Here is a 16,414-nt window from a genome sequence, read left to right as displayed (position 1 = left end):
AGAAAACGGTGTGCAAAGGCTCTATGTCTCTAGAACTGATATCACAGGCTTAAGTGGCTTGAGTAGCAAGGGAAGAAAGGGGGAACGGCGCGCTGAGGAGATCTTGGTTTTCTGCCCAGTGAAAAGTCAAAATTCGGCAACCTTAAAGGCCAAATCCTGATTTTCCACAATGAACAGAATAAATTGCACAACATCCATTCAACCTACTTCAATTTATTTATTTTAATTTATTTTATTTTATTTTATTTTATTTATATGCCGCCCACACTACCCAAAGGTCTCTGGGAGGCTTACAACATAAGCTTAACTATAAATTCTACCCCGCATAAACATTAATAGTAAGAACTTTTTGGGAGAGAGGAACCCTCTTCAGGTATTCATCTTGGTACAAATACAGTGGTGCCTCGCTAGACAATTGCATTGTGGGACGAAAAATCCGCAAAGACACTTGGTTTTTGCGATCACTATGGTGCCTCGCAAGATGTTTTTTTTTCTCTGACTGTGCTTCGCAAGACTTTTTTTTTGAGACCGATGCTTTGCAAGATGGGTTTTTTTTGAGACCGATGCTTTGCAAGACTTTTTTTTTTTTAGACTGATGCATAGGGAACCTCGCAAGACGATTTTTTTCATAAGACGACGATTTTCGCGGAACGAATTAAAATCGTCTTGCGAGGCACCACTGTAAACATGTGGAGAAAGACACTTGCATGACACTGGCAGGACCTGCCCTACTATAAGGCAAAGTGCTGGGAGGGAACCTAGAATGGTTGTAGGATTGTAGGAGAAGACCTATAAGCATCAAACTGTCTTCCTTGCGCCCCCCAGCTAGCCTGCTGGGTCTCAAATGTTCTTTGAGAATAAGAGCCAGCCGAAGCTCTAGTGTGGGTGGGTAGTAGCAAAATTTGCCAGGCCCCTCAGCTTTGCTCTGTCTCAGCTGGGTGGAGATGGATTCTCATGTGTGCCATAGAGCCTGGTGATTTAATCCCTTCTGTTTTCAATATTTTTAGAACTGGGCAACGGAACTCTCTTCCATCAAAGAGCTTGTGTCCATCCACCTTTTGTCTTTCAGGAACTGGTTTAAAACAATATCTATAGGTAGCTTCAGGAGAATAAGCAAGCGCTCAACTTTTCCCTAACGATTGCTTGTTTACATTTGCTTTCATTCTGTTATTAACAAGCACTTGTAGTCTGTGTCTTTAGATGCCTGTAAGTTTAGATTTTATATGTTTGCAATTTGTGGCCGTGGAGTTGTGGCTTCAAGTATTTCCATTTTTTAAAATTGTGTTTCTAATAACTCCTCTGGGCTCTCCCAAGGTAAGGCGGGGGTATAAGTCAAATGAACAATGGCAGAAAGTGCTCCCCCCAAAAGTGACAGCATGAGGCACAAACAGGATCTGGAGAGGATGAAGGAAGGATGTTTGCTGATGCATACCTTGAAGCGGAAATATCATGTGCTCCCAGGCAGCAGCTACTGTGTTCTGCCTTTCCTAACTCCTTGCCCTATTGATAATGCTCCCATGCAAACCTACACCCTGAAGTACACTACCACTGCCTTTTTCTGTGTCTCCCCACCAGCCTTTTATCTTATTTTGTCTTAACCCTCATCTTCTTACTTATCTGACTGGAAACAGAAGGCTGGATTTCCATAATTCCACAGAGGCCAAGATAGCGACGAAAGGGATATAATTTAATTATTCAAAGCCGCTTTTCTTCTGAATAGTTTTGTACTACCCAAAAGGGATGACGTTTTCCCTTCAAACCTTTAAGATGTTCTGCCTTGAGTTCTTCTCCTCGAGCTGTTTCATTTCTGTTATCTATGGTTATTATGTTAAATAATGAAAAATATCAATAAGCAATATATGAAGTAGGGACAGTAACACGTACATGTTTATGTGTGTGTGTGTGTGTGTGTGTGGGAAACCTAACTGTAGCAGAGACTGCAGTAAAGTTTACAGCTGAACAAACAGGTCAACCTGCACCTTGTGTATCCCAAGCCAGCCCTCTGTACAGTCGCCAAGGTACTTTGTTGCCTAGCGTAGCAAGTCACACCCAGAGTAGGCCCATTGAATCAGTGGGGATTAGGTGAGTCAACTCCTCTGTAAGTTCTGTGATTCAGTGGGTTCTGTAGTTATGACTTGCTATGCAAAGCCACAGGATTTCAACCACTATGTTAAGTAAAGGTGTGTTGATTATTTTAAATAGGCTTAAAGTGGCTAATTTTATGATAATAGAAAAGAGCAGTATTGTCCTTTGATCTAAATTTGGGGCTTCCATTGGCTTCCAGCTGTTATGCTCTTGAGAGCCAGTGGTGCCTTTGTTCTAGAAGAGCTCAGTATCTAATCAATTTCAAAATTGCAGCAGTGGATCATTTTTTTTTAATTTGAAAACCAGTTTAGAAGCACAGCTGAGGAGTGGAGCTCTGCAGCTTCTCCTTCAGAGTAAAACTGGCCAGCTTTGTGTGGTTTTAAAAAAAGTGTTAGTCTGAATTTGCTCCACAAAGGAACTAATCTAATTTATAACTACAGATTGCTCTACACTCCTCCTGTCTTCCCATGTTGGTGCAGTCTAAGCAATGGGCTCATGAAGGCAGTGTGGTCATTTTTCGAATGTGATAAGAGACCTCCCTTAGTGACCCCTTTGCTCCTGGTTCTCCATCTGACTGTAATTCACAGCAATTTCTTTGTTCAGAGCATATATCCATAACACACCGTTAATACTTCCTGCAAGTGGTCTGAAATATTGATGCTAATGGCTCCGCTTGCTCTCCTGGCAGCACATTAAGCAGGTAGAACTACCAAGCCACGTTTCCTTGTGAGTGTGTGTTTTTTTGGGGGGGGGGGCAGGGGTTATAAAGAGGGCCTAATGGACTACAGACCTAAAGATGCCCACTTATCCAGAAGTCTGCTCCAGGTGGGTTTTGGGGAGGAAGGCCTTGTCTTGTTTGATCTTGGATACTCTTGCAATGGTGGGTGGTTTCTCTGGGGGGGGGGGGAGGTCTCGGGGGGGAGGATGGGAAGAGTAGAACAAAGGTGGACCCATTTTAGGGTTCACAGGATTGACTTTATTTTTAAGAGGAAACCCAAAGCCCATGAACGGGAGTCAGGTGTACCACAGTGGCTCAGGAAGGAGGAGCGAGAACTACAGAAAAAGCGTGGTGCCTCTGAGCATATGCTAAATCCAGGAATTTGTTTTCGGTTTCAACTAGCACTCACAAACAAATCTACTAATGGTCCTCCACCGCCACCAGCCACAAACAAGCATTCTTAGTTTTAGCAGATTTAAATCTGCCATGATTTAGGCAGTGCTTGGGGAAATTTCTTGTTCTTTTTATGGACTACAGCTCCCTGAATCTTCTACAGCAAGTGGTTCCCAAACTTGGGCCCCAGATGTTCTTGGACTACAACTCCCAGAAGTTAGCACAGTTAGTGCAAGAATGTTTGGGGGCCCAAGGTTGTGAACCATTGGCTTAGGAGATTCCTGGAGGTGAAGTATAAAAAAAGCCGTTCTTTTTGAAGTTCTGGATTTAGGAGAGGAGAAAGGAATTTTTAATGTTGTTAAACACTTGGAAGCAAGAAAGCATCGCTGATGTACTTCAAAATGAACTGAAAAGATGGCATTATGTCCCAACCTACCTTCTGCCTATACCTCTAGCTTAGCATATATCAGCCACCAGTGAGTACCTTTTGCAATGAAACTCATGACTCTCCAATTACCGTTCCTTGCAGGGGGAGCTGCTAAGCCCGTGTCGCTGTGATGGATCTGTCCGCTGCACCCACCAGCCCTGCCTGATTCGCTGGATCAGTGAGAGGGGCTCCTGGAGCTGTGAGCTGTGCTATTTCAAATACCAGGTCTTAGCCATTAGCACAAAGAACCCCTTGCAGGTAAGCTCTACCAGCCAAACACCTTGGGGTGGGGGAATGGGGGTGGGGAAGAGTCAGTGGCGGAGGATGGGAGGCAAAGTATGCATCTGTTGCAGGCGTGCGTGCACGTGATTGCAAGCTTAAATAACCTACTCTGCCCATATTCTCCCTCCACTTCTGATGGGCAATGGGCAGAGCTGGCCCTCCTGTTAGGCAAAGTGTGGCAGTCATCTCAGGTAGCAGATTAGAGAAGGCAGAATCCAGTTGTTGGAGGAGAAAAATACATGCCACCCAACCTTCCATAATCAGAGGCAATCTGCCTCTTTCAGGGTGGAAAGGGAGATGCTGTCCCACTTCCATTGCTGAAGGAGGAATTGACTTCCAGTCCAATTGGCCTCTGCATATAATAATAGAGAGGGCATCCTGTCCTTTGCTTCAAAGACCTATGGCCAGAGATGGGGCATTTATTAATTATTGAACTACAACTCTTAATGTCACCATGCCAACTTCAAGATTTTGGGAGTTGTAGTAAAAAATAAGTGTTTCTATTTACGGGAGAGGCAAGTGCAAATTGTGAATGTGTGCCACAAGTGCCTGTGCAGAGGACTCTGGGGCACCCATCCATGCCACTCAAATGTGCACATCATGCTGTACCCACCCCGTACCCACACTGCAAGGATTGCAAGGGGATGATAGGAAGTCCAGGCATTCACCCTGGGCACAATCCAGGGAAGGCTGGTGCTTTTCCTAGCAACTGCATGCATGGGTGTGCACATATACTTTCTCAGGAGGTACCGCCGTGAACTTAAAAATTGGTATTCTGTCCCAGACTTTCTTTTTATAGGGCAGGAATGGGAAACATTAAGCTTTCTCAGTAGTTAAGAGTGTAACTCCCATTATCATCCAACTATTGGCTGTGCTATTTGGGGCTGATGGGCACTGCAGTGGAAAAAAATCTGGAGGGTGTTACATTCTCCAGCTGATCCATAGGGAATAATTCCTGCATGGCCTTGCTAGTCATAGCACATCGCAGTTACTTTTACGACTTGTTCAGTGACAGCTTTCCCTCATCTTTGCACTCTCCGGCTGTTTGGGGCTACAGCCCACAATATTCCCAGCTGGCACAGTCAGCAAAGGGAACTGTAATCCAATATGCCCAGAGGACACCAACTGGGAGAAGTATAAAACATATGGAGGGCCAAAGTTTGTGCACCACTGAACTACAACACATCCCAGGTGACTGCCAGTTGTGAGGTGCAAGGGGGAAAATTGTATTCGCGAAGGCTTTCACAGCCGGGATCTAATGGTTGTTGTGGGTTTTTCGGGCTCTTTGGCTGTGTTCTGAAGGTTGTTCTTCCTAATGTTTCACCCGTCTCTGTGGCTGGCATCTTCAGAGGGCAGCACTCTGTGCTCTGGTGTAGTTGGCTTGGGAGTGGAGTATTTATGGCTTTTGTCTTTTTCTGTAGATGGGTGATTAGTGTGTCTTGTTGTGGGTGTATTGTTGTGATAAAGAGAGATTATCTGTCACTGTGGTTGATGGGTGTCATTAGCTGGTCTTTTGTGTATAGTGATCCCCGGTCCTTGTGGCTGAGTAGAGTTCATTGACCTTTTGCACGCTGTATTTTTGAGAGCTGGGAGCCAAGTTTTGTTGAGTTTCAAACTTTCCTCTTTTTTGTTGAAGTTCTGCTGGTGCCTGTGGATTTCAATGGCTTCCCTGTGCAGTCTGACGTAATGATTGCTGGTGTTGTCCAGTATTTCAGTATTTTGAAATACTGAAAAAGTATTTGCAGAAAAAGACCCAAAAAAGTATCTACAGAAAAAGACAAAAGCCCATCTCACAGCCATAAATACTCCACTCCCAGGCCAACTACACCAGAGCACAGAGTGCTGTCCTCTGAAGATGCCAGCCACAGAGACTGGCGAAATGTTAGGAAGAACAACCTTCAGAACACGGCCAAAGTGCCCGAAAAACCCACAACAATGGGGAAATTTGTCTTTGGGGAAGGCTTGGCTACCGCTCTCTTTATTGAGGAGCCCTTGCTAGATCTCCAAGGAACCTGTGACTATTATAACATAGGTTGAGTACATTTGGTTTATATTATCTTCACTGTTCTGATCCAGTGCTCTCACTTGGTTTCAGGGTGTGGAAAGGGCACCATGCCTGTAAAAAATGTGAACAGAATGGACAATGTATTGGAAGTAGAATTGTGCTGCTAATGCCAAAGCTGTCTGAATTGTGTATCTTAGCATTTGTATCCTAAGATTTTGCACCCCTTGGCCCCATGAGGTAACCTCACTTCATTGTCCCACCATCAATGGATAGCTGAGTAGTTTGGGTTTCTTGCTGTGGAGTCAGAGGTTGGGAGTTTGATTCCCCACTTGTGCCTCCTTGACAGGAGCTGGTCTTGGTGATCCATAGGGCCCCTTCCAGTTCTTTCGTTCTGAGATTAAGATTAAGATTTCAATGAAAGTTTCCAACCAGTACTAACCTCTACATACCATTTCCCCCCTCTCTAGTGGCAGGCAATTTCCCTGACGGTGATTGAAAAGGTGCAGATTGCAGCCATCATCCTGGGTTCTCTCTTCCTCATCGCCAGCATCTCGTGGCTTATCTGGTCATCGCTCAGCCCCTCGGCCAAGTGGCAGCGGCAGGACCTGCTCTTCCAGATCTGCTATGGGATGTATGGCTTTATGGACATTGTGTGCATAGGTGAGAGCTTCCTCCCACCCAAGCCCGCTTTCTTGGAAAATGGAAAAGGAAACTATTAATCCTTGCAGTTAGCTTTGAACCTACAGAATACCAGAGGTGGAGGGAATGCAAACAAGTTTTTACTTGCATTGTGATTCCCTGTGGAATTCATTGTAAAGGAAGTGGTAGGGTGGAGTCCAGCAAATTTCTGTGCATTAGAGGAGTGCTAATTCTCAAATAGTACGTCCAGGGAATAGCTCTGGAAGCACATTAACAGATTACATGAAATTAGGATTAGGATTGTATGCCTCCCGTGAGGTCAGAGGACTTCTCCGTAGACATGTTTTATTGCGTCCTGTTTTTGCTTGAGGCTGTAGCAATTTACTGCACTGTGTTATGCACTCCACTTCACTCTCCCTCTCTCTCTCTCCCCACCCCCTCTTCTGTGGCATTTTTAAAATAGCTCCTTAGATAGGGTTTATTCAACCAAAGTATTTGTCTCTTTGAACTTTGTACAAACTTTGGCATTCAAAAACTTAGTCTTCCAAGAGTCAGGGACTTTTTTTAGACATACAAACTCAACAGTATCTGGTAAAATTCTAAAAGGTCAGTGAGGAGAAGGTGAAAAAGATTCCCACTGCGTAGGTGTTGAGGTCCAGTTCCTTATGTGATAATAATTCCTGAAAATTTCCATTTCCTCCTATACATTAGAAAGCAAAAGGGTAAATTTCTGCTTGCTGGAAGAAGAAGTGAAAGTGAAATGTATTTCTCAGGCATCCTGGAGTGATTTCTTAAGATATGTAACTTTTAACACACTCTGGCACCAAGGGTAGTTAGGGGCAGAGAAATCTGTGTCTCCTGATTGGTACTGCCTTGGGTTTCCCAAAGGAGAGGGTTAGGATGAGGCCAAAACCTGTAAATGATGTCTGTTTGTGCCAATGAAATCTAGAAGTACAATATTTTTTCACATTGGTTCTTTCTTATTGAAAGGTGGCCATAGCTGCTTATAAATCCCCTGAGCATTTGCTATTAGGATATGCCCTGGTGCAAGCTTGCACTAAACCAGTTTTCTCTATGTCCGTTTCTGGATCCTCAACTTACACTTACATTCTCTACCTCTCATTGTATATTACTTACTTAATATAGTTAGGAATAAAATTTAGAGTTAGTAAACTCATAGATTAATATCTTATAAATCAACTGAGATATGCCAGCCCCTCTGGGATATATCAGACAGATATATTATTTTAATAGGTTTTGTCTCTGTGAAATTTTCATTGGAAGGGGCTGTATTCTGCGGTAGCAGATTCAGATATGGTCCTTTTTTGGGTAGAGTCTGCAGGCAGTATGAAACGTGGTTGTGGCAGAAGAAGTAGGCACTTGGGGAAGACTGCAGGAATGCTGGCTGCAAATGCTGTAGCACTTTTTATTGAGAGGAGAAGGAGAAGGAAAAGACAGCCTACACTCCCAAAGCTTCAGAGGACACAAATCCTTTGGCCCATAACGTTCCACTCTTCTCAGCCCAGAGGAGCAGCCACACCAGTGGAAGTCTCCAGTGTCAAATCACAGACCCACCAGCAGTTGTATTATAGAGTCGCTCATCCCTGCAACAACAGGGCAAGCTTTCTGGGACACTGTCCTGACAAGCATGGCAGGACCTGTCCTCTAGACATACCACCTTAGAGGAAAAACACAGCAGAGGCAGAGGTGAAGGCATACAAGCAGGAGCCCTGAAAGCTAAAAGAGAGCAATCCTTATCTTACTGGGTTGAGAAGGAGTCTGTTCGGGGAGGTCTGACCAAGGTGGCACTGGAGTGCTGCCTTGCCCACCAACTAGTATGCCCAGTGAGAGTGTGTTTTGTTCAGGCAAGAGACACTATCAGTCCACACTACTCACACCTGGGTCAAGTTACTATTGCTAGCTTCCCTGAAGTCCTCTTTAAGTAAGAGAAAAGAACACTCGTTGCTCAGAGTATTAGGTATGCCATGCTTTAGTCTGCTGTCCCCTCCTTCTGCCTCTTTAATTCTTTCAACTGGTGCTCCATGATGGTGCTCATTCACTCAACTGTGCTGTGCCCCATGCTGTTGGCACAGTTTCCACCCACCACAGGTTGCTCCAGGCTGCCTGCCAAGGCTGCCCGGGGTGTTTGCCCACTCTCCTCTCTGCTTCGCCCAATGGTGCTGGCATTTCCTGCTGGCATTCCTATAGTTCAGGGTTCAATCAGTATGCACATTACAGTCATTTTCTGTTAGTGTGCCCTCTTTTTGTTTGGCACCATCACTAAGAAGGTGTCAGAGCACACAGGGAAATCCTTTCAAAATGTTTTGCCTGTTTGTGCTTTTTAAAGGGGGAAATAATGACTATATGGTATTCATATTGAATGTGACAGTGTTCTGGATATCCGAAAATCCCAATTTTTTAAACTTCCAAATTGCAAATCATAAGGACTATCATTCAGAATTCAAAATCTGAATTTTGAATCTAATTTTTGTGCTAGTACACATCCATAACTATTATATAGAGTGCAGAATTTAGCTGTTCCTGGTGCAGAATTTTTGAAACCCCAAACTCAGCCATGAAGTCTGTACTCATTGCCAGGGATGAACACTATGACCAGATTAATTGTGAGAATTTGTAAAATCCCATGCTTGAAACTAGGGATAAAGCTTGAGGCTTACAAGTTAGATGTAATTGTTGGACCTGTAATTCTACATACATACCAATTCATAAATACCAATTCCACATATAAGCTGCCAGCACCACAGCCACCCAACTCCTGAAACAAGACATTTAGGGTTTTGTTTGAATCTTCTGGAAGCAAGAAAAACTCTCTGTTGCATCATTTAACATGACAGGAAACCCTTTGGGTAAGGTGGGGAACATTTGTCTCATGCTTCCAGAAGTTTTTAGACTGCAGTTCTCATTGTCTCTTATCATTGCTTCTGCTCTCTAGCTTTGATGGGAGTTTCAGTCTAATAATATCTGGAAGGCTGCACTTTCAGCCTTAGAAGACCCACACCCAGCCACTTAGCAATTCAACATCAAAAATCTCGGGAATTAAAAAAAATTCTAGTTGCAATCCTTAAAATCTCAGCTTTCTTTCTTTTTGTTACATTTAGAGGCCTCACATGGCAGCAGAGGTCAACCTTAGAACGATGATGGCAGGATGATGCTGAAGAATTTAGAGGAATGGGGTCAATAAAAGACCACCTCCATGATGTACTTCAGCTTTCTTTACTTACTTACTTACTTACTTACTTACTTACTTACTTACTTACTTACTTACTTACTTACTTACTTACTTACTTACTTACATTTCTATCCTGCCCAACTATTTGGTAAGCTGCTACTATGGATGGCTAACAGAAGGACACAACGTCATACAACAGCGGCAACAACAACAACAATACAGCAATAAAACAGGAGTGAAAATTAAAGACAGGCTCGAGGCAGAAAGGATACATAAAATTACGTGTTGCAGACGATTGCAAGGCTTTGGGAGACCAACCGGGTCTTCAATGCCCTCCTAAAAGCCAGGCGGGACGGGGCCAGTTGCACCTCTGGTGGGAGGGAAGTTCTAAAGTGAACCGGCCACCCCTGAGATAGCCTGGTTTCGAGCGCTGATTTCCGGGTCTCCCTTTGGGTGGTCAGTTGGAACCCCCCAGTCTGAGAGGGGTGGGTGGTAGATGTTTTGAGGGAGAGGTGCTCAGTCAAATTGCAGGGTCCTAAACTATTAAGGGCTTTAAAAGTTAGCATAAGCCCTTTGAACTTGGCCCGAAAGCAAACAGGCAGCCATTGCAAATGAGCCAGGATAGGAGTTACATGGTCAAAAAGAGATGTTGATTATTTACCAGCCGGATGATAGCTGGGTTTTGCTTAAACTGCTAATCTTGCAGCAGCTTTTCCTTTTCAGGATGATGAGCACATGGTGAGGAAGTGGGCGTAGTGCAATGGACAGTGGGTTTTCTGAAAGATATTATATTGAATAGTCAGAAACTACAGCTTGAGGGCCTGCTGTATTCAGCAAAGTAGTAACACAAGCAATGTGATGCTGTCATATAATAGAACTTCATCATAGGTTTGTAACTCATGAAATATTTGGGATGTAGCCCTTGGAGCTAAACACATGGCCAACCCTGGGGGGATGGAGGAACCGTCTGTCCTCTAGTCTGGCACGTCACAGTATAGTTTACAAACCACATCAGCCTCCTCCCACATCCACGGCGCAACCTTCTGGTTCTCTCTTCTCTCTCACTCCTGTTTCCAGAAGTGTGCCAAACAGTCCATTATGACATCAAGCATAACTAAGCCAATCACCCTGTCTGAATGATATGCTAGAGTTCATGTGCCCATACTTTTAAGCTAGCAACATAGCCAGCATTATGAGGAGTGCAGAGGACCTGGGGGAGAAAGAGGCCTGAATATTTCAAAATCTCCTAGGCTAGGAGCCACTGGGAACTGACCCTGTTCTACTGTAGTGGTGGCATGTCTCAGGCCGTGTGCATGAAAGAGTTTCTCAATACTCAGATGCGATGCAATATTCATTTGGTGGTGGCATGCCTTTTAAAATGAAAAGTTATTTGACTATATCCTGCTGCTTTGTAGCACTGCCAGTAATTGCCAATATGATATTTGTGGATTTTTTTTCATTATGTTTAGCAGAACTTAGTAAGAATTCCCCAGCTAGAATCCCGATAATTTCAGCGAAAGAAAGAAAGAAAGAAAGAAAGAAAGAAAGAAAGAAAGAAAGAAAGAAAGAAAGAAAGAAAGAAAGAAAGAAAGAAAGAAAGAAAGAAAGAAAGAAAGAAAGAAAGAAAAATTCAAGTTCTGAGAATAATTGGGCTGGGAGACAGATAAACTGGGAGAAAAGATTATTGCCTTCAGTGGGTATTTCTGGGGATTGGTGGAGGCATCTATGGGCCCCTGTGGAAAAAAAACCATCACAGGTAGGCCCAGTGGGCTCACACCACATCATTCTAAGTCAGGGGTGGGCAGTTAATTTCTATGGGGGGCACATGAAAAATCTGAACTGTGTTCGGGGGCTGGACCAACTTTACTTAAAAATAAAATGAAACAGTGATGTTATGATTATTTTTATTTTAAACTTGTTAATCTTCACAAATACTAAAGAAGTTTTTTGCAGCATGTTAAAGATAAGCAACTGATCAACTTTAGACCAAAAGCTATAAATGGTTTTGATGTTCAAAACTGTCCGCGGGCCTGACAGGAGCGGCTCGCAGGCTGTATGGGCCCTCGGGCCACACTTTGCCCAAGTCTGTTCTAAGTGGAACTAAACAGATCCAAGAGTTACATGTACCCCGGAAGTCTCAAACATTATCCCTCATTTCAAGCAGAGGATTCTGAGAATTTGGATTGGATTGGATTGGATTCGATTGGATTTTTGGCTAAGACGAACTGATTCCTAGCCAGGGAATTCCAGCTAAATTCTGGTAGTAGTTGGGGGGGGGTGGAATCTGAAAATCACATGCCTAGTCGTCACCCACAATCAGTGGCCTGATTAGGCCTTCCCTTTTTAAAGATTGTTGTCTTCAGTTGAAGACCTTGGGAGTGCATGGGTGCAGATGATTGATGGAAGAATGTGTGTGCTTGAAGGGAGTGGAAGATAAGCAACAACTGCTTTGCAGCCAAACCTCAGTAGCATTTGATTCATTGTGGCTTAATTCATATAGTATCATTGTCGTTAGGTTCGCTATATATTTGGAACAGTTGCCACTCTTTTGGCAGGAAACAACAAGGGAGACTCTTTTTGGACATTGATAACTTTATTGCTCTGAACATTTGGAGAATCAACGATCACCTCAACCGGTTCAAATAAACTAATATGGTTCAACTGTCCATAACATGGTGTCAATAATTCTGCCTTTGAGTTGATGGGGTCTACCCCTTTTTTCAATGTCTCTCTCGCTGTCTCTACTTCATCCCGCACAGATATCTTTTGTCGAGGGGACGGCTCACTCGTCACTTTCTCTTTTTTCTCTGTCTCTCTCTTTCACAATCATATAGCCCATACATCTTCATATCTTCTTGTTATGATGACATCACGTTGCTTCTAACTTATGGTGACTTCCAAAAATTAGTGATCTCCCAAAGGGCCTGTTGTTAATAGCCCTGATCAGCTATTGAGAACTCAAGGCTGGAGTTTCCTTTATAGTCAGTCCATCTCATTTTGGTCTTTCTAGCTTCCTGCTGCCTCCACTGTTTTCCAGCATTATTGTCTTTTCATGATGTGCCAACGTATGATAGCTTCAATCTAGTAATTTTCGCTTCTAGAGAGAGTTCAGGCTTGATTTGATTTTGTAACCATTTATTTGTCTTACTGGTCATCCCTTGTACAGTATCTGTAAAGCTGTTCTCCAACACCATATTTCAGAGTAACCAATCTTTTTCCTGTCAGGTGTCTTCATGGGTACATTTCACATTTAAGTATAGTAACTGCAAATACCAATTTTAAAACAACATTGCAGCATTTTAAAGGCTGAGACTTGGAACTTCGGCCTGAGCCCTTAAAATGCTGGAGCTGGCTGAGAAGATAAGGAGGGCCCTGCCTGGCCTTTGCCAAAATACTGCTCTTGAGATACAATGGAAGTGCACCGTAGTGCCTAAAGGCCATAAGTAGAGTCTTACCTTATGGTGAAAAATACAATCATGTAGCAATATTTGCTTTTTGTTGTGCTGGCCACACCACGATTGTCCTGACCCAAGGACGTAGGTTAGTGCACACAGGCTTACTTATGCTTTCCTCCCACTTATTCTCCCATGAATCCAATAAGATTCTGGTCCATGTGTTTGGCTAAAATCAGCTTTTAAAAGCCGTCTAAGCTCATCTCTAGAGATGGGTATGGAGTGAGAGTTCGTCCCAGATCTTCTTCTTCTTCTTCTTCTTCTTCTTCTTCTTCTTCTTCTTCTTCTTCTTCTTCTTCTTCTTCTTCTTCTTCTTCTTCTTCTTCTTCTTCTTCTTCTTCTTCTTCTTCTTCTTCTTCTTCTTCTTCTTCTTCTTCTTCTTCTTCTCCTCCTCCTCCTCCTCCTCCTCCTCCTCCTCCTCCTCCTCCTCCTCCTCCTCCTCCTCCTCCTCCTCCTCCTCCTCCTCCTCTTCTTCTTCTTCTTCTTTTGCCAAACTGGTGTTCAGAACTTCCCAGCCCTGCCTCTTTTGGTGGGCACCCACTCAAAGATAGTTTCCCTCCCCCTCAGGCTTCCCTGCCCCATCTGTGAGCATACCTCTGAATGGGCATCTGCTGGAGGAGGTGGGACTGGGAAGTACCAAACACCTCTTCAGCCAGAAAAGAAACCAATACAAATTGGCCGTTCAATAGTTTGTGCCGATCTTTACAGCCATCACCACATTATGTTAGTTACAGTGCTTGGAAAGAGCACATTAGAGTTAACATGTTAGCATTATTTAGACCAAGTGTCAGAAATGCAGTTTGAGGTCAGGCAATTGGATGATTAAAAAGTTACCAATAAAACAAGCTTTCTAGAGTTTCTCTGTCTCAGGTGATGATGGTACGAAACTTGAGGTAAAAGGCAAATACTTCATAAAATTGTGCCAGTTGTTTGGCCCATGAAACCAGATTTCCAGCAAGGCAAAATGAAGCTCAGTTTTCACATGAAGCAAAAGTGTCTATGTGGCAGAGGTATGCATTTTGCAATCTCTCTCTTGGTAGGGAAAAGGCAGGTACCCTTGTATACATGTAGTTTTGAAGAGGAAATGCTAGAAAGTGCCCCCTTTAATGAGGAAATGGAAGAAGAAATGCTTACGGTTTCTCTATCTCTTTTGGAGAGTAGACCAAATTTGATTGAATTGAATTTTTCAAACACAATGGTTTTTTTAAAAAAAATTCTTTAACAACCACAAAAGATAGGCATGTACCCAAATCCAACTGCATACAAAATTTCTACCAATGTAGAGCTAATGAGAACCAGCCTGCCTCATCAAAGGTAGTTACCGCAGTCATGCTGACCCTTTACTACTACAGCCAAATCACTTCAGCACAATTGTCCAACAATTTGAAAATAATACATCAGGTTCCCATCCATAACATTTGAAAAATAGTGTTATCTGGAGGAAACCACAAAACATGTGGTACATGCCAGGCTGGCAGAAGCTGCCACATTAGGTTTACATAGTGTATGTATATATCACTCAAGGTATTTTTCTTGTGGCCATAAGTGTTTGAACTAATATATTGCGGGGGGGGAGGGCAATTAACAGGGATGGGGTCTCGAGTTGCAGAACTCTGTGTTAACTCAGACTGAAGTTGTACAAGTGACTCAACTCAGGTCTTGTTTCTGGTTTTCAATGACTTGGCCTCAACTTTTGACTCAGAACCCTAACCCACCCCTCCCTTTTCTTCTGGGGAAAAAAAGGCTTTAATAGGGACTTGGTACCAAAGACTCAGATTCAGACCCAAAGACATGCTAACATTCCTGATCATTGATACTCTGAGATAGTTTCTAACCAGATGTATTTGTTCAATTGAAGCTGAAGGAGGTTCCAAAGATGTAGATATATTTGTCTGTTTCAGCATGTTGGCAAAATTAAAGAGAAAACAGGAAAAGAAAAGAGTAAGGAGTGGAGCTAGAAGCAATCCATTGGCTCTTTACAGAACAGGGTTCCTATTGATGGTCTTGAGCTGCAACTCCCAGGAACCCTGGGAAGCACCAAGGACTCTTTGGGCATCTCTAGCTAAGACTTTCAGTAATGTGTTCAAAGTAATTGCATATAACAAGGGCTGGGCTACCTAATTTAGATTAATTTTGAAAGGAAAATATAGGTAGTTTTTATTTCTGGGAGGGATATCTTAGACTATCAATTGCCTTTTGCAGAGGACACACCAGGCTAATATTTTAATTTGTTGTTTAGTCGTTTAGTCGTGTCTGACTCTTTGTGACCCCATGGACCAGAGCATGCCAGGCCCTCCTGTCTTATACTGCCTCCTGGAGTTGGGTCAAATTCATGTTAGTATTTCAGTGACACTGTCCAACCATCTCATTCTCTGTCGTCCCCTTCTCCTCTTGCCTTCACACTTTCCCAACATCAGGGTCTTTTCTAGGGAGTCTTCTCTTCTCATGAGATGGCCAAAGTATTGGGGCCTCAGCTTCAGGATCTGTCCTTCCAGTAAGCACTCTGAGTTGATTTCCTTTAGAATGGATAGGTTTGTTCTTGCAGTCCAGGGGACTCTCAAGAGCCTCCTCCAGCACTACAATTCAAAAGCATCAATTCCTCAGCAGTCAGCCTTTTTTATTGTCCAAATCTCACTTCCACACATCACTACAGGAAAAACCATAGCTTTGACTATGCGGACCTTTTGCAGCAAGGTGATGTCTCCGCTTTGTCATTGCTTTCCTCCCAAGAAGCAGGCATCTTTTAATTTCATGGCTGCTGTCACCATCAGCAGTGATCATGGAGCCCAAGAAAGTAAAATCTGTCACTGCCTCCATATCTTCCCCTTCTATTTCCCAGGAGGTGATGGGACCAGTGGCCATGATCTTAGTTTTTTTGATGTTGAGCTTCAGACATTTTTTTTTGCGCTCTCCTCTTTCATCTTCATTAAGAGGTTCTTTAATACCTCCTCACTTTCTGCCATCAGAGTGGTATCGTCTGCATATCTGAGGTTGTTGATATTTCTTCCGGCAATCTTAATTCTGGTTTGGGATTCCTCCAGTCCAGCCTTCCACATGATGTATTCTGAATATAAGTTAAATAATCCGGGGGACAATATACAGCCTTGTCGTACTCCTTTCCCAATTTTGAACCGATCAGTTGTTCCATACCCAGTTCTAACTGTTGCTTCCTGTCCCACGTATAGCTTTCTCAGGAGATAGACAAGGTGATCAGGCACTCCCA

General features: G+C 43.3%; 1 protein-coding gene across 3 annotated transcripts in view; it reads left to right on the top strand.

The window, feature by feature from the left end:
* The window catches only part of MARCHF9 (membrane associated ring-CH-type finger 9), a 64,221-nt gene that overhangs the window by 33,355 nt on the left and 14,452 nt on the right, over window positions 1-16,414 (top strand). Inside the window, exons 2-4 of one of the 3 annotated variants that reach the window (XM_072991085.2) lie at window positions 3,726-3,881; window positions 6,378-6,570; window positions 11,212-13,113. In XM_072991085.2, the coding sequence (XP_072847186.2) occupies window positions 3,726-3,881; window positions 6,378-6,570; window positions 11,212-11,621 (759 nt within the window). In that variant the 3' untranslated portion in view covers window positions 11,622-13,113. Of the gene's footprint in view, window positions 1-3,725; window positions 3,882-6,377; window positions 6,571-11,208; window positions 13,114-16,414 lie in introns of those variants that run through there. The other 2 variants (XM_078384623.1, XM_072991084.2) reach the window with 2 other exon arrangements.

Source organism: Pogona vitticeps, chromosome 2 (genome assembly GCF_051106095.1).
Source record: "Pogona vitticeps strain Pit_001003342236 chromosome 2, PviZW2.1, whole genome shotgun sequence".
NCBI lineage: Eukaryota > Metazoa > Chordata > Lepidosauria > Squamata > Agamidae > Pogona > Pogona vitticeps.
Note: the sequence above shows the minus strand (reverse complement) of the source record. Positions and strands in the feature narration are given on the sequence as shown.